We start from the raw sequence: 25,699 nt of genomic DNA, 5'->3' as shown, positions 1-25,699 counted from the left end.
AAGTTTTACGTATTTTAAAATGCAAGGATAGATAAAGGCGTGTTTTACATGGATAGTCGGAATTATTTGAATTATTTTGTATAAAGTTTTTATTTTTTAGTTAAAAAATATTGGTTATGTAGTTCGGCTCATAAAAGTGGACTCGTCAACACCTTGAAGTTATGTAAAATACTCCCGAGCACCCTGTATATGTGAGCATGCTTCGATCCTGAATTATAAATGTCGCGCAACTCTTTGGCTAGGTATAATATGAATTCTAAAGAACATGACATCATTGAGTCAAATCGAGAATCTTTATTTGTATATTTAACTGACTTGAAAATAAAATATTTATTCAAATAATACACTTAAGATGACATTTATAAGAGTTAAATAATTGGTGAACAGATTAGGAATACATCTCTGTACCAAAGGATGGGACAACATCTTTCTATAAATATATGCATGTATTTGTGCCTTGCTTTTTTGGTTCTATTAATTATTATTTTAATCAAATAGCAACGCATGCCGGACAAGTATAGTATCCAATAAGTAAGTAAAGAAGATAAATAATTATAATGATTTATCTATTTTCGAAGATTGTATTGTAACAAAACTGTTTTATGTATTAAATTATAAGAAAAAATGCCTGCACTTATGTTGATTGTTTTATGATTCATTTTAAATCCCATCTAATTACTTTTAAAACTGAAGTTTGGACTGGTCTGGTGGACTTCGTGCCTCCTAAGTCTCATATTTTTATAACTATTATTGAATGCATTAACAATTAAAAATAAGTACCTAAACAATTGGTACGAAAAATATTCAAATAAGTCGACTACTCTTTAGATAACTGATCTAAGAATTAAATACCTAACTCGCATGTCAATGATGTCAGAATCATTTTCTGTAGTTTTAGACCCGAGTTCACCGAATTTCATTTAAACGGCGTTTACAGAACCAGCCCGTCAAATATTAAACGTAGTTTGAACAAGGAGCGTTTTTTTTCCTGTTCACCAGACGCCTTTTGACTCTGATTTGTAAACCGAGCGATGGAGAACCACGAGTGAACGATTCATGAACAATTTATTTATTATCTATAAAAGCATTGCCAACTTGCGAGGAATTCCCCAAACGGCGGGAATTTTTTGGGGAGTTGCGATATATTCTTTCCCCAATTTGGGGAGTTTCCGTTTTGATTTGTAGGGATTTATAAAAATACGTATTGGCAACACCGATTTATTATATACCATGTCAAATTGACATATGTTTGTAATTTTTTTTTTAAATCGAAGTTGGCAGCATCCAGTGCCATAAAACCTCAAAGCTAGGAAGTGATTTATTTATGAAAGAAAATGAATTATTTCTGAAATGTAAATAAACTCTTTTATAATTTTATGGGCCCTATACAATTTTGTAGTTGAGAGAGTAATCTCCACGAAACTTGCGAGCGTATAAAACATAACCTGCACTTATAACCGACGTCAAAGATGCCTTAACCGGGGTATGCACGCTCGGTTAAGATAAACGCCCGATTTACATCCTTAACCGGCAGATGGGCTGTGGTGAACAGGAAATTTGGACTTAACGGCGTTTAACTTATTTAAACGGCTGATTATGTTTAAACGAATGTCGGTGAACTCGAACCTTAGTCGTTTCGGAAAATACTATTCGTAAAACCTCTTTTGGTTTAATGCTACTTCTACTTCAATAGTGCTATTCTGTAATAATTGTTTTAAAAAAAACAATGTAAGTTTAGAATTCGTCTCTATCTATAATATCGTGTTAGAAAGAGAGAGAAAGATAGAGACAAATTAGGGATTGTAATTCTTTTTATTCTTTACAAATTAGCCCTGAACTACAATCTCACCTGATAGTTAGTGATGATGCAATCTAATATGGAAGCGAACTAACTTGATAGGAAAAAGATAAACATCCACATCCTTTCGGTTTCTACACGACATCGTACCGGAACGCTAAATCGCTTGACAATACGGCTTTGCCGGTAGGGTGTAAACTAGCCACGGCCAAAGCCTCCCTGGACCAATTTAAAAAATCCTCAATCTGTCAAGCCGGGGATCGAACCCAAGACCTCCGTCTTGTAAATTTACCGTGCATGCCACTGCGCCAAGTACACAACTGTCGAACAATGATTTTAGAATAGCGTAAAGCTATGCTTCAACTTCTTAACAATTTATTAAAATAGTCTTAAATGTATTATACTCGAGAATTCAATGAATAAATGTTATTAGTGTTCAATGTTTATTGATGTCTAGTGCTAAGAAAAAAACAGTAGATTAATTATTATTGTCTGTGTATTTTATTCCTTTAAACAATTCATGATCAAAAATGTAATAAAATTGTATTTTTAGCAAAAATATGGTTGGGTGCCATTGATATGATAACTGTCGATAAATAAAGAAAACATATTAGTGTAATTGTGTTTTTTATTTCTCACTTTTTATAGTCAAGTTTTTTGAGTTTTCTCTGAATTTCTGTCTATAAGGAATATACACGTATATTTTAAAGTCAAAACTCATTATTACGACTTGGACACGTAACGGAAACGCCTCGCCTACAAGCTTACCGTCTTAAAAAAGTTCATTGTATCGCGCTATGCGATCGCGTCCCGTGACGTCACAAATGTCAATAGACGCTTCTATTTTTCCACATACAAACGCAAGATAAATGGGACGTAATTTTTTGGATTGAAGACTAAGAATAGAAACAAGGACTAAAATAGATTATAAGCACACTATTGATCCCATTCCCACAAGCATTTATAGTAGGTATCTACTTAATAGATAATTTCAAGGGCCCTTTTACGATAAAGATCACAAGGAATTTTGTTAATGCTTTCGCTTGGCAGAAATTCGAGTTTATATCATTGACCTTTTATAATAAATAGGACAATCCAATTTTGATTTGACAGTTTTAGAATTATTGGTGAAAAAAATATACCTAAAGACCTTTAATAGTTCAATATTCAATAAAATCTCAAATTCAACCTTAAGGATTGAAATTAAGGTTGAATTTGCAAATGCGACTATTTGAGTGCCAAGAAGTTTGGCACTCATTGAGTGGGGACGTTTTTTGGTCGCTAATTGTGCATCCACTTTTTAATAAGAGATTGATGGTTTATATAATCAAATAAGCCCAAAAAATACACATAAAAGAATAAAACGATATTTATTGGCATAATAGTAACCATAAAGTATTTACATTAAAAATTACAGATATCACATAAAACACACAACAAGTAAATTTGCGAACGGTTCTTTTCAATAAGTACAAAACATAAATTCGAAATGAAAATTTACATTACCAAAATCGAAAATAAAAGGTGTCTTAAAATATTAATTAAGTTCGAGTTATAGCAGACTATGCCACGAAAGGTTTTAAGTGAGTTCCGCCATATTGAATAGTGACTGACGTCATCGGATATCTAATCCCCTGATGCAGTACAGTACAGTCTCATATATAGTAGAATAAGTCTGTAAAAAATCGGCAATTAAAAAATAAAACCTTCCGTGCAATAGTCGAATAGTACTCGATACGATAAAATACCATTAAAAAAAAAACATCAAAATACGGATGACGTAAATAAAGCTGTTCTGTTTCCAAATATTGTTCTCATTCATAAAACTATATATCAAATATATACATACTATATGTATAAAATTTGGATATAAAATTCAAGTATTGAATTCCGCCATATTGAATAGTGACTGACGTCTTGTATATCCCCTGATACAGCCATACAAATTATAATTTGTCGTCCTCGGAAGTCTGTTTGGAATTGTATGTATAAAAATCGGCAATTAAAAAATAAAACCTTCCATGCAACAGTTGAATAGTACCTGAATATAAAATAATATTATAATACGAATGATATAAATAAAGCTGATCTGTTTTCAAATATTGTTCTCATTGGAGGCATAAAATTGTGGATAAAAAATTCAAATTGTAAAGTCACATTAGATGTATCAATTGTCATACATACAATAATTTTGATGTTAGATAATTCGCTCGAAACAAAACAATAAAAATAAGTATAATTAATATAATATCAGCACATCTTTATCTGTGTGTTTGTGCCATAATGTATGTGCAATATAAATAATATTACATACAGCCTTTAAAAAAAAGGTTGTCTTTATTATAGGCATCAAGAAACAAAAATAACTAGTTAAAATCACTTGAAATGTAATTAATTAATTAAATTAATTCCAGGCAGTTAAAAACGATCTGCATAGTACGACAATCTATAAAAAAAATCGGTTGTATATAAAGTCGGTTTACTGACGATAGTTGAAAGTGACAACGTCATAAGAAAATACTAATGGAATGGTCGCAATTTTCAAAAGAAAATTTTCGTTTTCTAAAATACTGTTTAATAATCTTTATAGACCAGAATATACTATATTTCTTGTAAAAAGAGTTGGCAACCCTAGAACGAGGGAACGACGCATGACGTCATCTTTTTTCGAGTTTGCAGCCGTCTCCATTAAATTATAAGACGTTGTCACGTCAAACTGGCTTTGAGTCATCTGCCTTGAATCTGAGGCTGATAATTATTTTAAACAAATAAATATACACATTATTGATCAAAGTTAAGGTTTAAAATACAATAGCAAATGTATCAACAGTGATGCATTAACATGCGAAGACGTTTCGAGCGACATCTGTATGTGTAGGTACTTGCAATACAATTAAAAAAGAATTTCCATTTGGATATAATAGGAACCATGCCAGTCACTATTACTATATAAATAACATGTATAGCTTGGCAACTTCGTTCGTAACACTCCCGATAATCCGCGCGGGCCGGGGGGCGTGTAGCGATGAATGAAAAACCCACGATTGATGCACCTCACTTCCGCGCACGCAGTCTTTCCCCCCGTCGCCCGCATATCATGAGAGTGTCATCAACAAACTTGCCAGACTATATGTATCAACATGCATGTATATAAATCGTGAACTCAATATTATACTTATTATATAATTGCGATGCGATAATGCACAAAAATGTATCAAAAGCTATACATATTTATAAAGAGCTTTAAACTTTTATAATACAACTGAGACTGGACAAGGCCCTTAAGCGCCATATCCACGACCGTTCAAAATTGTTAAAAAAATAATTTGCCCTACACTTTGTCTACAGGTTAACCCTCGATTTGATTGAATAATTATCGGTTTCTACACGACATCGTACCGGAACGCTAAATCGCTTGGCGGTACGTCTTTGTCGGTAGGGTGGTAACTAGCCACGGCCGAAGCCTCCCACCAGCCAGACCTGGACCAATTAAGAAAACCTCAATCAGCCCAGCCGGGGATCGAACCCAGGACCCAGGAGGCCGTCAAAATCTCAAATAGGATTTATAACCTCTGTGCAGTAGTACTATCCTGTTTATATAACTCAAGGGTGTGAGTTTTGAATTCGTCTTTATCTTTCTCTATCTATAGTATCATGTTAGCCAGAGAGAGGTAGGGTCGATTTATACTGTCGAGTTAGTCTAGAGAGTCCGGGGCTTGCACCTCCAACTTTTCGGTTCTGTGCATTTTAAGAAATTAAATATGTCCTGTGTCTCAAACGGTGAAGGAAAAATATCGTGGGGAAACCTGCATACCTGAGAATTTTCTCAATTCTCTACAAGTGTGAAGTCTGCCAATCCGCATTGGGCCAGCATGGTGGATTATTGGCCTAACCCCTGTCATTCTGAGAGGAGACTCGAGCTCAGCAATGAGCCGAATATAGGTTGATAACGAAGGTATCATTACCAAGTTAGACAGAAATTGGAACTTAAACCTAACATTAAGTCTTCGAAAGCAAAAGAATTTCTGACAACAATCGTGGATGTGGCGCCTAATACATTTTATTGCCTACAACGTTTCTTCAGTATATAAAACAACAATGCGTTTGTATGTGCATTCACAGATATAAATAAACACATTACCCTCTGTCTGCTAGAGTCGGGTAAAAATACTGTTGCTATTATATATAAATATATCGGCTTGCATATGCTGTTATTACAAACTATTAGTATGAGTTGATCGCACATAGTAAAGGGTAGAGCAGGGGTGGCCAACCTTTCAAATCGCTTCAAAAAATTTTCTGGAAAATAGCTTTTGCAACGACTTTGTAATTTAATACCCATTATGGAATAAGTCATTTTGCAGTAGAAAGTAGATCTTCAGTTTAATTAGGTTGACCACCCCTGCTTTCATATTTATTTTAGGTGTACGACCAACTTTAACGAGCCTTTTTAACTATTTGCGTATCCCTTAACATGTGGGAATTGACGATTGTATAAATGTGAGGATTTACTACTATTTCTGTATATTCAACACACACTGGTATGTGTAATGAGAGAGCAAGGGAAAAACAAATATCTTAGCTTATTTCCATGAATTCACTAGCAGATGCCGGGTCTATTGTGTGACACTGAAAGTCTGAGCAGAATCTCGGGCTTGTGACCGATGGGTGTAGGGTTAAGCGTGTTTTTGATATAATATAACACATTAATCGCCAGATGCTAAGCCCCTGGCAACCCTTCTATGTTAGCTCGTATCTAGTAACCTGTAAGCCTCTTTGGTAACTCCCAAGTACATAACTCACACATGAAACTTATTAAAAACTTCCAATTTTCATACTAAAGTAACCGAGAAGTTGACAAAAACTCCCAAAGAGTGAACCTTTATGCATTTTAATGTACCTACAAATTATAATTTTAATTCAATTCTTTTTGCCTGCAATTAAAAGTTTAAATTGAATTCTTCATTTTATAGCTTGCATTTGTATTTGTGTCATTGGGGACATTTTATCTTTCCAGTTTCACGTGGATTATGAATTCATATTTTTGTCATCATCCATGATATTTTACCACCGATTCCAATACAATTTTACGTAAAATATAGCCTTTAGCACTCGGGGATAGTGTAGCTTCCTAACAGTAAAATGATGTTTCAAATCGGTTCAGTACTTCCAGAGCCTATTCAAAACACACAAACAAACAATCAAAGCTATCCTCTTCATTATGTTACCAATCCCCTCCAACTAGTGAGTAAATACTGTGTTAGTAGTGAGTACGTCAATAGCCCAGCGCTGGGATCCAACCACCCCCTCTCGGTGAGCTTTTAAGGCTTCATTTGTAGGATATAACAGAAATAGCAGTAATCCGCAGTATAATAGCCGTCCCTAAACAATACATTTAGCGTACAATTACATTATAACATACATTTCACTAACAAGTCGCGCGAGGCGTTAATGGGCGCTTATTATGGACTCGCGACCTTGACCCACGCCGATGTACTTCACTGGAATAAAAAATATATATTATTGTTATTAAGACTAAAACTTCATATCAATATCAATTCAATTAAATTTACAAATTTTAAATTTTATTTGCAAATTGTATAGTTACAATACTGTTATTAGAGCCGTGATAGCGCAGTGGATATGATCTCTGCCTTCGATTCGGAGGATGTTGGTTCAAATTCAGTCCCGGGATACGCTAACTTGTCAGTTATGTTCATTTTATTAAGAAATTAAATATCACGTGTCTCAAACAGTGAAGGAAGTTTTTTTTTTAATAGGTACATCATCATCCCCATTAAAATATATTGATTTGAATATATTAGGTTTTGAATATATTGATTTTTATTCATTGGTAATTAATTTATACATAAAAAGCGAAGATTGTCTGGATATTTGCAAAATAAATAAGATTATAAAATTTCATTATCATCTATTAAAAATATTTTATCGTAATTAGATGAAAATTCATACAGTGTTAGCTTCCTTACATTAAATGTGACATTTTTCAATAAATGAGATATAAACATAAACGCACAAATAACATAGATATTACTAACTTTGTTCGAAAGCCTATACAAATCTAACACTCATTATGGACCTATGACGTCATTAATACGTACCATTTTGTATGGGGCGTTTTCAGGGATCCGCGGCAGCGCCGCAAACCTGACTCTTTAAATCCCTGTAGCTCCGAAAGTAATGATCGCAGATACTCTGTTACTTTTAATTTTGTAAAAGTAGCTTTGCTATTAGCATACTCTATTTATATACAATTTAGAAAACAGTCAGCATCCCTATCTGCATTGGGCCAGCGTGGTGGGCTATTAGCCTAACCCCTATAATTCTGAGAGAGTGAGCCGAATATGGGTTTTTAATGATACTTTGGTGATCTTTTGTCCTTACCTGGCACTTGCAAGAAGTCCTCGATGACCTTAACGTAGTTCTGCGCGGCGGGCGGCAGCTTGCCCAGCTCGCGCACGTCTTCCGTACTGCAGGCCCAGCCTGGCAGCGTGACGTACTCCACCTGGAACATTGTTATTTAGTATTTAAATTAACATAATTATTTGCGAATCATCTCAAGACTAGTTACATAAGGACTAGTATTTTTTTATTATTATTCTTTACAAGTTAAAGTAACTTGTTAGGAGGAGGATGAAAATCCACACCCCTTTCGGTTTCTACACGGCATCGTACTGGAACGCTAAATCGCTTGGCGGTACGTCTTTGCCGGTTGGGTGGTAACTAGCCACGGCCGAAGCCTCCCACCAGCCAAAACACACATATTAAGAGGAAAACGACCTTAGATTAGAATAGAATAGAATAGAAATCATTTATTTGTTAACACAACACATAACTACATAATAACTTAAAACTAATACATATATATATATATAGAAAATATGTTGTGAGTACATCAGTACCCACAACGCTGATTAGGTATGATATATACCATAAATAGGTATGATAATAAGCTAGAAGATTTTGCTTTTTTTTACACACACACAAATAGTCACGTATATTTAATTGAGTTCACGGCCGGAGGCCGCGCCTATGTACTTGGGTACAATACTCGGCCAAACCACAAGCAAACGAAGTCACGACCGGAGGCCGCGCCTTTGTACTTAGGAAAAATACCCGGCCAAACCCCAAGCAGACGAAGTCACGGCCGGAGGCCACGCCTATGTACTTAGGTAAAATACCCGGCCAAACCCCAAGCAGGCAAAGTCACGGCCGGAGGCCGCGCCTATGTACTTAGGTAAAATACCCGGCCAAACCCCAAGCAGGCAAAGTCACGGCCGGAGGCCGCGCCTATGTACTTAGGTAAAATACCCGGCCAAACCCCAAGCAGGCAAAGTCACGGCCGGAGGCCGCGCCTATGTACTTAGGTAAAATACCCGGCCAAACCCCAGGCAGGCAAAGTCACGGCCAGGGGGCTGTTACACGCGCGGCCGGAGGCCGCACATATATAATTGGGTGAAATACCTGGCCGAAAACCGGACAGGAAATATACGCGCGCTGCCGGAGGGCGCGCATGGTTACTTGAAGTCGTGGCCGGGGCCGGCCATATTTACTTTTTGAAGTAGGCTTAATTTACAAGCACTTTTTAAAACGTCAATTTTGACTATTTGTAAAGACTACCACCGGTTCGGATGGAAAGTCTTATTGAGAAAAGCCGCAAAATCTTTTATATATGTATACAGAAGTAATAAAAACAAAGTATCCAGAAAATCACCTCAACATTGCTCAGCTCTGGCATTGAAGACGGGAAATAGTTGATTTTCTTCCCGTTAGACTTATACGCCACGCCGACTTTGATCTCTTTTAACGTGTCCAAAATGTCCAGCTTGGTTAGACATAAACTGTAACAAAATAATATGTCATTTTAGTAAAAATAACCTTTTTATATTTAGCGCCAAACTTCGAGTCCGCTCTGAACGCGGCGAATTCAAACTGTATAATGTTTTTCAGATAGTATACTATATCTATAAATCAGTTTCGCTAAAGTCGAATTGCCAAGAAAGAGTAAGCTATCGCTTTTGTTGCAATGGAACGAAAGAATGGAAGAAAGAAGCCGTATGTAGACAAAATTATTTCTTGCATACAATGTCATTTCCTCCCAGATGCGGGCCTCGAGGCTTAGCCTCCTTGCCCGGGTAAGGCGAGGGGGATCTCGCTCCCCCAGACATGTTATTTCAGTCCCTTTCGAGCCTCAGGCCTTGTGGCCTACATCTATAGGTCTATCTATCTATCATCTATCCAGGAGTCAGGGCTACGATTACTTGCTGTCTTGACACTCATGGTTAGGGAGGAGGGGAAAACTTTCTGCTTTCCTTTATGCCAAGCCCCGTGCGGTATACTAAAGTGGGCAATGCCAATCATCACGATTCTGTCTGTTTGATTTCATATCGACAAAAATATATGCCTTTACTAATATGTATTTAGAAGTAAAGTTTGTGGTGTTGTGGGGGTTTTAAAAATCTTTGGATATACTAAAGGGATTCTGAAATTTCTTCTACCACTGGAAATTTATGTGTCATCTACCTACTAATATTATAAAGCTGAAGAGTTTTTTTTTGTTTGTTTGTTTGCTTGAACGCGCTAATCTCAGGAACTACTGGTCTGATTTGAAAAAATTTTCAGTGTTAGATAGCCCATTTATCGAGGAAGGCTATATATTATCCCCGTATTCCTACGGGAACTGGAACCACGCAGGTGAAATATTTTATCCCCGCATTCTCGCGGGAACTACGTGGGCGTCCCCTAGTTATACCTAAATGTATACTCACGATGTATAGCCGTTGACCATGGCGGTGTAGCGCACGACCACGAGGTCGAGCCAGCCGCAGCGGCGCACGCGCTTCGTGGTCACGCCCACCTCGTGGCCACGCTCTTGCAGCATCTGTCCCGTCTCCTGCGAGTGCAATCACGACATATTGAACTTTATTGCAAACTACATAAAGCTTACTGGGATATAACTCTTTTAATAAACTTAACTGCAATTTAGACAAATTTTAGTACAATTAAAAAAATCTTTACTGTAATCTAAATATATTTAGCGAAATTTAGTAAATTTTACCGCATTCTAAATTATCTTTAGTGTGTTTTAATATACTTTTACTGTAGCAAAAATATACTTTACTTATTCTGTATATACTTAACTGCAATCAAAATGATTACTTCAAAGGGTGGTGGTTTGATTTTCGCCCCATTGGTCTATTGTCGTACCCACTCCTAGCACAGTCTTTCCCGACTAGTTGGAGGGGAATGGGAATATTGGTCATGTTACAAAAGATATGGCAAATATTCTTTAAAAAAAATGGTTCAAGCAGGCATATAAGTTATACTGGTTTGTATTGTCTACCACCTGCCTATCCAAAAAAATCGTTTTACGAAAAAACGAACCACCTGTATTTTCCCGGAAAAGTATGCTTTTAAATTGCCACCAATCAACCAACAAAACATGAAAACTTGCGGGTCAATTAAAGATCAACTTTCCCGACTAGTTGGAGGGGAATGGGTCATATTGGTCATGATTATTTAAAATAGACATAGTTTCTTCATTTTTTATTATATTGTATATAGTAGTCTTTATTAAAAAAAAAGTTGGTTTTAACTTCATGGACTTACATCGTGTAACTCCGTAGGGAAGGGTCCGTCGCCGACCCTCGTGGTGTAAGCTTTGACCACCCCCAGCACCTCCCCTATTAGCTTGGGGGGGATGCCGAGGCCGGTGCACACGCCGCCGATACTGCAGTTTGATGACGTCACGTACGGATACGTACCTGGAATATAATAATTTTGGTAAATTATTATCTACTACGAACATCGCGAAATGGTTGCCTGTCGGTTTTTTTACAAGATTTATTTTAGTAGAACTGTCAGGCGTCTCAGTAATCTGTATCCATACTCATCATCATCATCATCATCATCATCATCATCATCATCGTCATCATCATCATCATCATCATTATTATCAACCCATATGCGGCTTTATACTGCGGCGCCCTATTCCAAGAAAATAAATAAAAAATAAATAAAAAACATCAGATGAGATACCAGTTGTCATTAAATAGAAAAAAAGTTTGTGTCAGCTCCGACGCACGAATGGAGTTTACTCTTTCAGATCGACTGTCTAAATAGGTGTATGTTGCTCCGCAGCACACACTATGTACGTCTCAATACCTACGCCAAAAAAGTGTAGGTGCGCTACCGAGGAGCAACAGCGCACGGTGAAAGGTGCGCAACCCAGGAGCAACAGCGCACGGTGAAAGGTGCGCAACCGAGGAGCAACAGCGCACGGTGAAAGGTGCGCAACCCAGGAGCAACAGCGCACGGTGAAAGGTGCGCAACCGAGGAGCAACAGCGCACGGTGAAAGGTGCGCAACCCAGGAGCAACAGCGCACGGTGAAAGGTGCGCAACCGAGGAGCAACAGCGCACGGTGAAAGGTGCGCAACCGAGGAGCAACAGCGCACGGTGAAAGGTGCGCAACCCAGGAGCAACAGCGCACGGTGAAAGGTGCGCAACCGAGGAGCAACAGCGCAAGGTGAAAGGTGCGCAACCGAGGAGCAACAGCGCACGGTGAAAGGTGCGCAACCGAGGAGCAACAGCGCACGGTGAAAGGTGCGCACAAAAATGTAACGCTGTCATTAGTTCATCGAATTTTACTGCCCATATTTTTTTCACTGGGGGCTATAGGTATATGAAAAATCTATTCTTAAGGAGTAAACTCCAAAAAAGAAAAGATGTCTCACCAAAGTCAATGTCCAACATGGCGGCATTGGCCCCCTCCACCAACACCCTCTTCCCCTCCTCTATCCCCTTATGCAGGTACGCGACGGTATCACGAACCAGCGGCCGGATCTTCTCCGCATATTCGCGGTACCGGACCAACTCGCTGTCGATCTCCACCTCGAGGGACGGAAACATGCGCTTGTAGTTCGCCGCCAGAGTTCTGAACCTGTGGGGAGTAGGAAAAATTTTTTTTTTTTTATTCTTTACAAGTTAGCCCTTGACTACAATCTCACCTGATGGTAAGTGATGATGCAGTCTAAGATGGAAGCGGGCTAACTTGTTAGGAGGAGGATAAAAAAAATCCACACCCCTTTCGGTTTCTACACGGCATCGTACCGGAACGCTAAATCGCTTCGTCGTCTTTGCCGGTAGGGTGGTAACTAGCCACGGACGAAGCCTCCCACCAGCCAGACCTGGACAAATTAAGAAAATCTCAATCTGCCCAGCCGGGGATCGAACCCAGGACCTCCGTCTTGTATATCCACCGCGCATACCACTGCGCCACGGAGGCCGTCAAAATATTACAAAAGTTAAATTTTGGATAGAAGCAGGCGTTACTTTGCTGAAGTTCATCATGAATATATAATGATTTATTTATTTTGCTATCCTCCGCGAAAAGTCGACGAACTCATGCGACAACGTCACCCAGAACCGACAAAATACTCCCTACGTACGTTTCACCCCGAAATCGGAGCATCTTTAGGAGATGTTGACTCTACAACGTGCAATTGCAAGACGTTGTCGCATGGGTTTGTCGGTTTTTCGCGGAGGATAGCAAAATAAATAAATCATTATATATTCGAGTTGAGAAAAGTTAACTTTCAGCCCTTGTGTGAAACAAAGACGATCTTGTTGTATGCATTAGTTAGAACACATACATCACATAAAGCATATACATATGCGTTTGATTAAAACCTTTCAGAATAGTATTTAAATTGAAAATCAACTGGCCTATTACTATTTTGGTCTTTATTATCAACCTATTAAAATAAACATCAAATGAATTGAGAAATGTTATACGGATAGGTTTCCATCTACGTCATTAATATTCCTAGCAACTCGTACGGAGTTAACGTTACAGATACAAATATGTCTCAGGTAAGGTCAGGACCCCAAGGTCAGCTCTTTGAGCTATTGCTTTATGTATCACCACTTCAGCTTCGCAACTCTTTGAGCTATATTGCTTTAGTTGTCCTCAGTTCTGATTCGATCATACAGAGATAATCCATCCATCCATTCCGTCAACTATTCCTATAAAATAAATCACTGATGTCACTCACTTTTCCTCAAATATGTCGAAGTCGCCGAGAAGATCACCTATTCTTATACCGTTCCTCGTTGCCTTGGACGAGTAGGTCGGGCCGATGCCCTTCTTCGTGGTCCCCAGAGAGTTCTTCCCCTTCTCAGCTTCTTGAAGACCATCAACCTGGTTCAACCAATCAATCGTTTTAATGTGTCAGAAATCTATACTAATATTATAAAGCTGAAGAGTTTGTTTGTTTGTTTGGTTGAACGCGCTAATAACAGGAACTACTGGTCCGATTTGAAAAATTCTTTCAGTGTGATATAGCCCATTTATCGAGGAAGGTTATAGGCTATAAATTATCCCCGTATTCTTACGGGAACGGGAACCACGTGGGTGGAACCGCGCGGCGTCAGCTAGTTAATGTCATATATCAGAAAAATAGAAAAGTGAAAATGTGTTATTAAAATTTTACCACTAAAGGGTTGAATGTAAAGTTGTGTAAAAATAAATAAACATACACTTTTCTTTTATATTTCTTTAAAATATGTAATATATATATTATTAATTCTCTTAATGAAAATCCACACCCCTTTCGGTTTCTACAGGACATCATACCGGAACGCTAAATCGCTTGGCAGTACATCTTTGCCGATAGGGTGGTAATTGGCCACAGCTGAAACCTCTCAGCAGCCAGACCCGGACCAGTTAAGAAAACCTCAATAGGCTCAGCCGGGGATCGAACCCAGGATTTCTGACTTGTAAATCGACCGCGCTTCATGGCGCAGTACCCACCAGTACCAGACCAGTAGTCACCCATCTCTGAGATTAGTAACTCCTGAGATTACCAAAAAACAACATGACCTGCATACACATCATCATCACCATTTAATCCATATTCAGCTCACTGTTAAGCACGAGTCTCCCCTCAAGTTGAGAGGAGTTAGGCTAATAGTCCACAATGCTGGCCCATTGCGCATTGGCATACACTTTCTACTAACTAACATTAAAAAACTGATTTTTATTAAAATTCAATTCCCATTTTTACGTCTGCCTCTTCAAATGCTTACCCTGGGCAAAGGCTCTAAAAACCCCGTCTGTTATTACTCTGGTCTATAGTAAAAATGACCTGCTGATGTATGTCGAAGACGAGGTGCGCCCGGTCGGATATGATGAGCCTCTGTTGCCAGCCCTCCATGCCCTTCAGTTCGTTCTTCTTCAACTCCTCGAAAAGGCCTGGGAGATGGATCACAACTCCGTTTCCTGAAAAAAAAAAGAAATATATATCATCATCATTACCCTTTAAATAGGCTGCGGCCGTGCGAAGACAAAATGACATATTGTAAAAATATCGTTCTTTTTCGTTGCTATGGAAAGAAAGAGAAAGCGGTATTTCTGGTTTGGCCGCTTAGTCAACTGTCTTAGTTAGAGTCTTAAGAGGATTAGTCAACTGTCTTATCCTCTTTACGAGATATGTCTCTTAGGTCTTAGGCCTCTACCCCTAATTGTAGTAGTGAATATCTCATATAAAGATTTATATGGGATATTCACTACTACAATTAGGGGTAGAGGTAGGGTAGGGGTAGGGTAGAGGTAGTGTAGAGTAGGAATAGGGAAGAAATGCACATAATCAAAGCAAAGCTTGACCGAGTCCGCTAGTATGATAATACATTTACTTTAAGCTAGCATTTTTGTTTCATTTGTGAGAAATCTTTATCCTGGGAACCCTCAACAATTTTGATCCGGGGCCCCTTCAAGGCACGCTACGCTACTGAACGAGTAGTTATATGTTCACAAAAAAAATAAGACGCAGAGCTCAAATCAAAGTCAACCAAATCAAAATGACTAAGATATTTTTTATTGATAGCGGGTGGGCTACTTTAGCATTTTCAGATTAGTAAATGGAAAATCACCGTTTACAATAGTCGCGTGACATTGAAAATTTAAAAAGACAAAATTGGCACGAACATTTGCGATTTGACGACAATTTTAATACTGCAATGAGAATGAAACTTCGTTAATCAGGGTCGGGTTACGTAATCTATGATTGATGCTGATGGTTTGAAACGTTGTTTATGGTTTGATTTATGGTATTCATGTCATGACAGTGAATGCCTCGTTGGCGCATTGGTATGCGCGGTGGATTTACAAGTCGGAGGTCCTGCGTTCGATCCCCGGCTGGGTAGATTGAGATATTCTTAATTGGTCCAGGTCTGGCTGGTGGAAGGGTTCGGCCGTGGCCAAGCAACTTAGCGTTCCGGTAAGATGTGTGGATTTTCACCCTCCTCCAAGTTGGCCCGCTTCCGTCTAAGATTGCATCATCACTTATCATCAGGTGATATTGTAGTCAAGGGCTAACTTATCTATACTTATAATAAATCTGTAGAGGTTAATTCTGTACATGAAATATATTTCCAAAATAACTTTAATTTGTTTCTTCGGGTATGCGTGCGTTTTGTATTATATTATAAGTTATTATTATTGTGTTATATTTTATGTGTTGTGTATGCTGTTGTTTTATATGTTGCTTATTAATTGCGAACTCCGAGTGCTGACGACGATTGCAGTGTGCAGAAAAACTCAATCGAGTTTATGTCACACTGATAAGTTATATTAAGAATAAAAAATAAAAAATAAAATAAAAAATAAATAAAAACTATCAGGGGGTGATCAGTGATCGATACTGATGCCAGAAATGCAATCAGTAAATCTTCGTCCGTCTGTCTGTCTCTATGTTCGTTATAAAAACGAAAACTACTCGACGGATTTTAATGAAACTTGGTACAATAATTCTTCATACTCCTGGGCAGGTAATAGTATACTTTTCATCGCGCTACGATCAATGGGAGCAGAGCAGTTAAGGGAAATGTTGAGAAAACGGGAGAAGTTATTCCATTCTTACAGCGATACTACTGTAAGGGTTAAAGAAGTCTAAGGGCGGACGAAGTCGCGGGCGTCCTCTAATAAGAATTAAGAAACATTAAAATAAAAGCCCATGTCGTTTCGGATCACGAGGTCCAGGGTTCGAAACCTGGGTCAGGCCATATTAGTTTTTCTTTCTTCTAAGAAATTTTCACATTAAACAATTGTTATTTCGAATAACGTAAAACCTTGGCCAACAATTTGGAAAGCACGATTGTCTACATTAAACGGATCGTGCCAGCCGTGCATCGGTACAGACCCGCAGGCTTCGTAGGAGCGTTTCCGGCATGTCTGCATTGGCATTGTTTATTGTTATTAACCTATTAGTATTTCATTTTTATATCTTCCACGATCTTTGACGCGGTACCGCGAAATACCGGTACGGGAAGGAAATCAAATTCAACCTCATTAACAGCCAGTTTCTTCATGTAAAGCTAAAGTAACAGTAAAAGTAGTAAGTAGTAAAGAAGATTTTATTTTTCAGTGAATAAGACCGTCACTTTTGATTTGTGACGTTACTTTGACTGTTACTTGCGATGAAGAAACTGGCCGTTAGAAAACAGATCGCTAACTATGGGTCTTATAAGAAGTCACTTAGCGAGCGATTTATCGAGCTATGCTTGGAGTATCTCTGCATGATCGAATCAGAAACGACTAGATCCGCAAAAGAACCAACGTCACTTACATAGCTCAGCTAGTAACAAAACAGAAGTAGCAATAGATGGTGTATGTACAGAAAAACTAACTTCGTTCGTTTGATAGAAATTCACTCTAGTTTTGCATTGGCATTGTTTATTGTTATTAACCTATTAGTATTTCATTTTTATATCTTCCACGATCTTTGACGCGGTACCGCGAAACACCGGTACGGGAAGGAAATCAAATTCGATCCTATTAAGAAAACAGATCGCTAACTATGGGTCTTATTACTTAGCGAGCGATTTATCGAGCTATGCTTGGAGTATATCTGTATGATCGAATCAGAAATGACTAGATCCGCAAAAGAACCAACGTCAATTACATAGGTCAGCTAGTAACAAAACAGAAGTAGCAATAGGTGGTGTATGTACAGAAAAACTAACTTCGTTCGTTTGATAGAAATTCACTCTAGTTTTGCATTGGCATTGTTTATTGTTATTAACTTATTAGTATTTCATTTTTATATCTTTCACGATCTTTGACGCGGTACCGCGAAACACCGGTACGGAAAGGAAATCAAATTCGACCTCATTAAGAAAACAGACTAACTATGGGTCTTATTACTTAGCGAGCGATTTATTGAGCTATGCTTGGAGTATCTCTGCATGATCGAATCAGAAACGACTAGATCCGCAAAAGGACCAACGTCACTTACATAGCTCAGCTAGTCCGAAACAGAATTACAGAAAAACTAACTTCGTTCGTTTGATGAAATTCACTCTAGTTTTATATAACCATTTTATAATTTACCATTAACCACAGGTATTAAGTTGCCTTAGAGCCGTGATAGCCCAGTGGATATGACCTCTGCCTCCTCAAACTTTTCAGTTGTGTGCATTTTAAGAAATTAAATATCACGTGTCTCAAACGGTGAAGGTAAAACATCGTGAGAAAACCTGCATACCAGACAATTTTCTTTATGCTCTGCGTGTGTGAAGTCTGCCAATCCGCATTGGGTCAGCGTGGTGGACTATTGGCCTAACCCTTCTTATTCTGAGAGGAGTCTAGAGCTTAGCAGTGTGCCGGATATGGGTTGATAATGATGAAATGATGATGATGATTAAGTTACCTATAACGGAGGTGCATTTCGAGTTGATGATGCCACTGGGCAGCAGGTGGAAGTCAAACTCCTTGCCGTTGACTACGACGGTGTGACCGGCGTTGTTGCCACCCTGTAAAAAAAAAAATTAAAAAGTGTAGGAAATAGTTACAATTAAAAAGTGTAGTCTAAAATGGATATGACGTCAAATGGCGCGACTTGTTTCCGTAAATAGTGAGGATGTTTATATTTCAACTGTTAATAAAATTAAAATATGATTTTTTTTTTCAATCTAGTAGACCGACTCTAGTCAACTAGCCTATTAGTAAGTGGGTAAAATACGTAGTTACGTTATCACAATAATTTCGCAATGTGTCACCAACAATGGCGAGTAGAAATCGTAAACAGATCACAGATATCTAATATCAAGGCTGCAGTAGTTCATTAAACAACGTAATGCGACTTGTTCACTGGTGCTGGTAGCTATTATTTTTAACCGACTTCAAAAAATGTGGTTTAGTTTTTTTATAATTCTTTACAAGTTAGCCCTTGACCACAATCTCACCTGATGTTAAGTGACGATGCAATCTAAGATAGAAGCGGGCTAACTAAACGCTAAATTGCTTGGCGGCACGTCTTTGCCGGTAAGGTGGTAACTAGCCACGGCCGAAGTCTCCCACCAGCCAGACCTGGACTAATTAAGAAAACCGCAATCGGCCCAGCGGGGATCGAACCCACAACCTCTGTCTAGTAAACCCACCGCGAACCTGCGCCACGGAGGCCGTCTTCAATGTCCAAACCAAAAGACAAAATCAAAATTCATTTATTTCAATTAGGCTTAGTCTAAAAGCACTTCGAAACGTCAGGTAATGTTATTAGACAATTACTAAAATAATTGAATTTGAAAAAGCGTATAATTCGTTCGCACGTTCTATATTTTTCTATATATTTGTATACACCCAGACGTGGGCTTTTTATTTTTAACTCACGATCTCGGGGCTGCCGATTCAGATCAAATCACCCTTCCCGAACGGCCTAAAACGAGATCCGAGTCTCAGAGGAGACGCCCTTAGAGAGTCGTTCCGCCCATCTATACTCTATCTCTACTTCTGCCTTCGGGCCTCATCAGGCCATGCTTTTGCGCTCGCCCAAACCCTGCGATGACACCGAGAGGAGCCTACGACACTTACACGATCAGAAAAAAAAAAAACGATGACTTTTACCGGACGTTATACCGGCAGCGCTGTAGGTATGTGGGTATATCGGACCATGGGTAGCCTTATCATTATCAGCCTATGTACGTCCACTGCTGGACATAGGCCTCTTGCTTGGACGGTCTCGAGCCGCCAGCATCCACCGGCTCCCTGCAACCCGCTTGATGTCTTCGGTGCTGCTAGTCGACTAACACTGCGCTTTCCGGTGCGGGGTCGCCATTCCAGCACCTTGGGACCCCAACGTCCGTCGGCTCTTCGAACTATGTGGCCTGCCCATTGCCACTTCAGCTTCGCGACTCGCTGAGCTATGTCAGTGACTTTGGTTCGTCTGCGGATCTCCTCGTTCCTGATTCGATCATGCAGAGAAATTCCAAGCATAGCTCGCTCCTTCGCCCGCCGAGTGACTTTGAGTCTTCTATGGGCTAGCTAGCTTAACCCTATTTGCAAGACTATTCTAGGATACGTTTAACGTTTACTATAAACGTGTACAGTAAACGGTCTCACTCTGATAGCCGGGATTACCTACACTATTAAAACCCGAGTAGGTAGTTTACCTACATTTTTATCTCTGACATATTATCTCTTATAATATATAAAAACCAACCACTTTCATTATCGCAGCGAGTGTTTTTACGATTATGTGTGCTAATAACTCTATAACTGCACCACTTAACAATAACTTCCTATGTCATCCTTTCCTGTATAACACCACAACTACAGTTCGTTTCATGTAGGATGGTGCGGGTGACAGTTCGTTTCACTCTTGAAAATTTGCCGCGATTCACGATAGTAGTACTTATTATGAACGTCCAGCCAGACGAGTGTCACCGTACCTATGCTATCTGAACTTTAGAGGGTGTACGTGAAATTGTTTTTTTTTTTACAAATCTCGCAGGAACCATGGATTTTTCCGGGATGAAAAGCGTACTCATATTCTGTTTCAAGGTCCAATTTATCTCTAATTATATCAAATTTCAAACAAATCAGTTCAGTGGTTTAGCTGTGAAAAGGTACCAGACACGCTCCATATCTCTCTCTTATAAGTACCTATAATATTTTATAATAATAGATCAAATAGGTAAGCCTTTAAGGTGCCTTTATACCTATACCTACTCGATATGGATATGGATATGGCTATAATGAATTTTTCGGTTTCTAGACGATATCGGTACAAAAGCTGCTGTGCCGTGTCACTGTTTTATTACCAGAAAATACTAAAAATAAGGTAATTCAAGATTTTATGAAATTCTACCCCTAAAGGTAGTAAAAGTAAAAGGGCTTAAAGATATTTTATTATAAATCATTCATGTTCTGAGTTACGAGCATATTTTTGTAATATGATTAGTGGGCAATTTATTATACATAAAACATAGCAAAATATAAATAGAAGGGTGTGAAATAGGGGTTGAAAGTTTACCTCGATTTTCACGACGAAGTCGCAGGCGTCCGCTGATTAAAAAAAAAGTAACTGCCCATCTCATAATAATAACACTCACTACATTAGCCCTTGAAAAATATCAAGTACCCAACAATGAATCATGAGTCATGTCCCTGCTAAATACATAAACTAATGATTCATTGTTGAATACTATACTACTGTTATATAAATATTGCACAAGACATTACTCCCCATATTTTGATAGTGACATTATGAGGCATACAACATGTTTGTAATGCATGCTTCAACAAAAATTGTCCCACCAGTGATAATCTTTTTTTTTTGTTAAATACAATATATGCTTATGCTTGAATCAGAAACACAAACACCTGAAGGACATTCCAAATGTTTGCTGTGTGAATTAGAAATGTTGATGCAAACAGTTTTGTATGAGTTGCCTGGACATACACAATGTAAGGGAAAACTGGACCAATTATGATGAAATTTTGTATTTTTTTTTCGTTTGAGTACCTGGTAATTTAAATTCATAATTATTGGACTGTAAATGGTGCTGTAATCAGATTTTAATAATGTATTTTTTACTAGCGGACCTAGTCAAGCTTCACTTTGACTTACATGCACTTCTTCCCTATTCCTACCCTACACTACCCTATTCCTACCCCTACTATACTTCCACCCCTGAATTCATCTGTTAGAAAATATGGTAAATAAAGGGCCGCTTGACCAATTTTGTGCAAACTTCACATAAACCATTTACTAAATAGTCCAAACAAAGCCTAAACATTTGGTTTGAATAGGGGAGCCCGTTCTTGTTTTATAAAATTACAACAAAAAGTGGCATTTATTTTTATATAACTATACATATAGGTTTTAATAGGAATCAGGTTTTTCAGGAGGTGTTGTGGTAGTTTTCATTAGGACATACAAAAACAATAAGAAATCCTTCTTAATAATAATAATAATAATAATAATACTTTATTTCAAGCTTCAATAGGCTCATAGTTATGTTAGTAAAAATAAAAATAGAATGTGTTAGTAACTTATAAACTATAGTAATATAACTTATTTTTTTTAAATAAATCATACTAGTAATATGTGTGCCACTGCCGCTCCAATCCATTTGACATGGAACAGCAGTGATTCACATATTTACAGTCCAACCTGCTCGCAATCATTGCAAGAATACTGTTGTGTTTATGACCAGACATGACAAACCTTTGGAGTGGAGACAGTGCATATTATCTACATTGATTGGACTCCACTGGATCTATCTATAATTACGAGTATATACCTAATTCTGTCTGTGAATACCAGTTATGCCCAATGTGGTCATAGTTCAGGTTGATTCACTAATCAACACTGCAAATTATCACATATGAATGCTGGCAAAAAGCAGTTTCATCGGGAAACACATTGTAGATAATCATAATTTATTGATATATACAACTTTGTGTATGTTCCGATTATGATAATGTGTGCTATATGAAACAACAATTTTATCTATTGCAATACATGTGTCAGTATTACATAAAACCATAATAATATTATTAATGCAAAAGTAAGTTTGTTTATAAGTGCATTGACTGTATAATAACTAAAAATTGATTGAAGGTACTGCCCCATAATGATCATGTTGGGCAGACAGGCAGAGACCATCAGGTGAGATTGTAGTCAAGGGCTAACTTGTAAAGAATTAAAAAAAAAGGGCAGGGTTAAGTTGTCCCAGGACCTATGTAGCTCCAATCAAGTATTTTTGTGTGATCAAATCAGAAATTATGACATTCACAAAAGAAAGTCACCAGCATAGGTCAACAAAGCTAAAGAGGCAAAAATTTAAAACAAATAATAATCTAAAGAAGAATTAAAGAAAACTCCTAAACAAGCAAAGTCAGGCAATAAATAGTTTGATACATAATTAGAATCTCCAAACAGCTGCATTGTATCTTTATTATGAAATATACATTAAAATGATATGAATACAGGCTAAAACATGCTTGACAATAAATGCCCCAGACCTTGGCAATAATCCACAATCACACTGCCATTATACACATTAACTATTAAGGGCCTACACACACTACAGATTTTAGTTCTAAATATTACCTAAATCCTAATCAGTTCAGACACATTTTTACCTTTACAGAAATGCAGCATAATTTTTAATTAATTCTTATTAATAACTTATTATTATGAATTATCTGTACAAAAAGGATAAGACTTATTTATAAGTCAATTATATTATTAATAATTTATAATACTGAGGACAGAGTGATATGTGAACTGTGTAATTGTTACAGGAAACTGGAACTAATGAATAGGTAATAAATATGGCACAACTATCAAGGTCATACAGAACTGTGTGTGTTATTATATTGTTTGCACATTTTTTTCCATTATGTTGGACATATTTTATAAATGTGAATAGGTATGATATAATGAGATTAACTGAAATATGTAATTACCTGAGTATATTATACTTTAAAGTAGATAATATTTTATTAACATTATTTACCTTTTAATAGGACATTTTCATTGATGAATGTTTAAAATTTGTTTGGTAGTTTAGACATGAAAGCGTAACTATAGTATGCGCATTATCATCTGAGTCGTCCGGTCATAAAAGTCAAAAAAGATAGGAATGTGCAGCGCGCCTACCTGCGCACCCTAATTATCGATAAACGGCTACCTGCGCACGTGCTAATGATGAGTCAATAATGATTTGGACGATTCTGATTGGTCGGTTTCTAATGTAATTGCATTGCGTATTTTTTTTGCTATAAATGTGTTTACTGCAATTAAATAAATACATTCATGTGTTACTCGTTGCGCACTATGGATACTAATATATAATAAATTTGGCAGAAGACGAAGATTCTGATGATGAAGACTCAGATGAAGATTAATTTTATTTAGTTAATAATTATATAATATGAAATATGTATTATATTAAATCAAATATTGTTAATTTTTTTAATTTTGTGAACAAGATACGATAATAAACTTTACTTATCGATAATATGTCTTTCATTGTTACACCCTTCACTAGACGGCTCCATAAGACCCATAAGTGCAAGCGAGATAGATATAGAGAAATGATTTATGGCCCTAAGACTCAGTTGTTAATGCTATTAGTATAACAGACAAACTCACATTCTCATTTACAATATTAGTTAGGATGTAAATATTTAGTCAGTGCGCAAGTGTGCGCCGGTCTTTACTTGCCTTACGATTCGCTGAACAAATCAAGCAGTCACATGATTTTAAAAAAATGCACTGTCCGCGGGAAGTGCGCGCAACAGTTACGTAATCGCAGAACAACTCCACGGTCTACACAATGCGTTATTATACTCTCATCGACTACGCAAGTTTGTTAAACATCGCGTTCATACAAAAACAGACCGCCATCCCAAACAATTTGGCTCGCTGCCAGTTTTAGTTTTAAAAGTGAACTTGAAATCAAAGATGAGACGCCTGTAATAGTTATTGTCAAGGTGCGCTAATTGTTTTACAACAAAACCTATAAAAACATTAGAGGATATAACCTCAAATATTGTTTTCAAACCATAACCCTGGCATTGGCGAGTCAAATTTATAATGTTGTTTTTATAGACACAGTGTAATAAATGTTCACATAATAATGTTGTAAACAAGAGGATATATGTATTTATTTATTAAAATAATATCTAACCTGGCAGCGGCACACGATGTCAGAGTTTATGGCGAGAAGATCCACCACTTTTCCTTTGCCTTCATCGCCCCATTGAGCACCCAGAACAACAGTCACTTTGTTAGTTTCCATTTTATAATTTTTACTTAAGCGCGGGCAGTCGCCGTTTACTTCGGCGGGCTTCGCAATTGTAATCGAAGCCATTATTCACTTCGCAGAACAACTTCGAAAAAAGTATGAGAGTGTACAAGACATGCGCGCGCAGATTCCAAACACCAAAAAAGATTTTTTTGTTCGAAGTTTTGAGTTTTGGCACAGAAAACCAGTGTTGCCAGTTGGGTCTTGTGAGAAGTTACCCGAAATATTAAAAAAAGTAACCTTTTTGTGTAAAAAGTAACCTTTTCACTAACTACTCTTGCTTTTTGCGTTCCACAGCATGGCTAAACCACCATTTCAGCCTCTGGGGGCTAAAGTAATTTTGTCTTTTTTTTTTTAATATCTGTCTGTTACGAATACTAGCCAAGTACTAAATTACTATAAACCGAAGGAGATTTTACTCGTAAATAGAATCATCTTAAGTAAGCCCCTGAATGCATTTTCCTCATGGGATAAGAAAAATACAATTAAAGAGCAAGAAATTAAAAAACGATTGACGTGAATTTTTTAAATTCATACTTGATTTTTTTAAGAAATTCAATGTGACTGCAACTTACTTATTTACACTTATAGTGAGATTGACACAGAAACATCAATGAGTTCTTGTCCACATTTCTTGATTTAACGACCGTTCTGTTTTAAATATACGAAATTGTAAGTTAATACTAAAAATTCCCAAATATCACGTAAAAGTAACCTTTTTATTAATGTAACCTAAAAGTTACCAATGCAGTCAAAAAATCACCTAAAAGGTTACAAAAGTAACC

At 37.5% G+C, this 25,699-nt stretch overlaps 1 protein-coding gene across 1 annotated transcript; it reads right to left on the bottom strand.

Moving 5' to 3' along the window:
- Positions 1 to 3,149: 3,149 nt before the first annotated feature.
- LOC112046414 (adenylosuccinate synthetase) lies at positions 3,150 to 25,082 on the bottom strand. Its single transcript, XM_024083020.2, has 10 exons — positions 24,798 to 25,082; positions 18,527 to 18,629; positions 14,966 to 15,099; positions 13,874 to 14,019; positions 12,554 to 12,759; positions 11,429 to 11,583; positions 10,588 to 10,712; positions 9,534 to 9,660; positions 8,204 to 8,324; positions 3,150 to 7,299 (listed from the first exon to the last, which is right to left on the bottom strand). The coding sequence occupies exons 1-10, from the start codon at positions 24,978 to 24,980 to the stop codon at positions 7,247 to 7,249; spliced, it is 1,353 nt and encodes a 450-aa protein (XP_023938788.1). The 5' UTR covers positions 24,981 to 25,082; the 3' UTR covers positions 3,150 to 7,246.
- Between the last annotated feature and the right edge of the window lie 617 nt (positions 25,083 to 25,699).

Source organism: Bicyclus anynana, chromosome 21 (assembly GCF_947172395.1).
Source record: "Bicyclus anynana chromosome 21, ilBicAnyn1.1, whole genome shotgun sequence".
NCBI classification, from domain to species: Eukaryota; Metazoa; Arthropoda; class Insecta; order Lepidoptera; family Nymphalidae; genus Bicyclus; species Bicyclus anynana.
The sequence above is the reverse complement of the archived record's forward strand: the minus strand, read 5'-3'. Positions and strand labels throughout refer to the sequence as shown.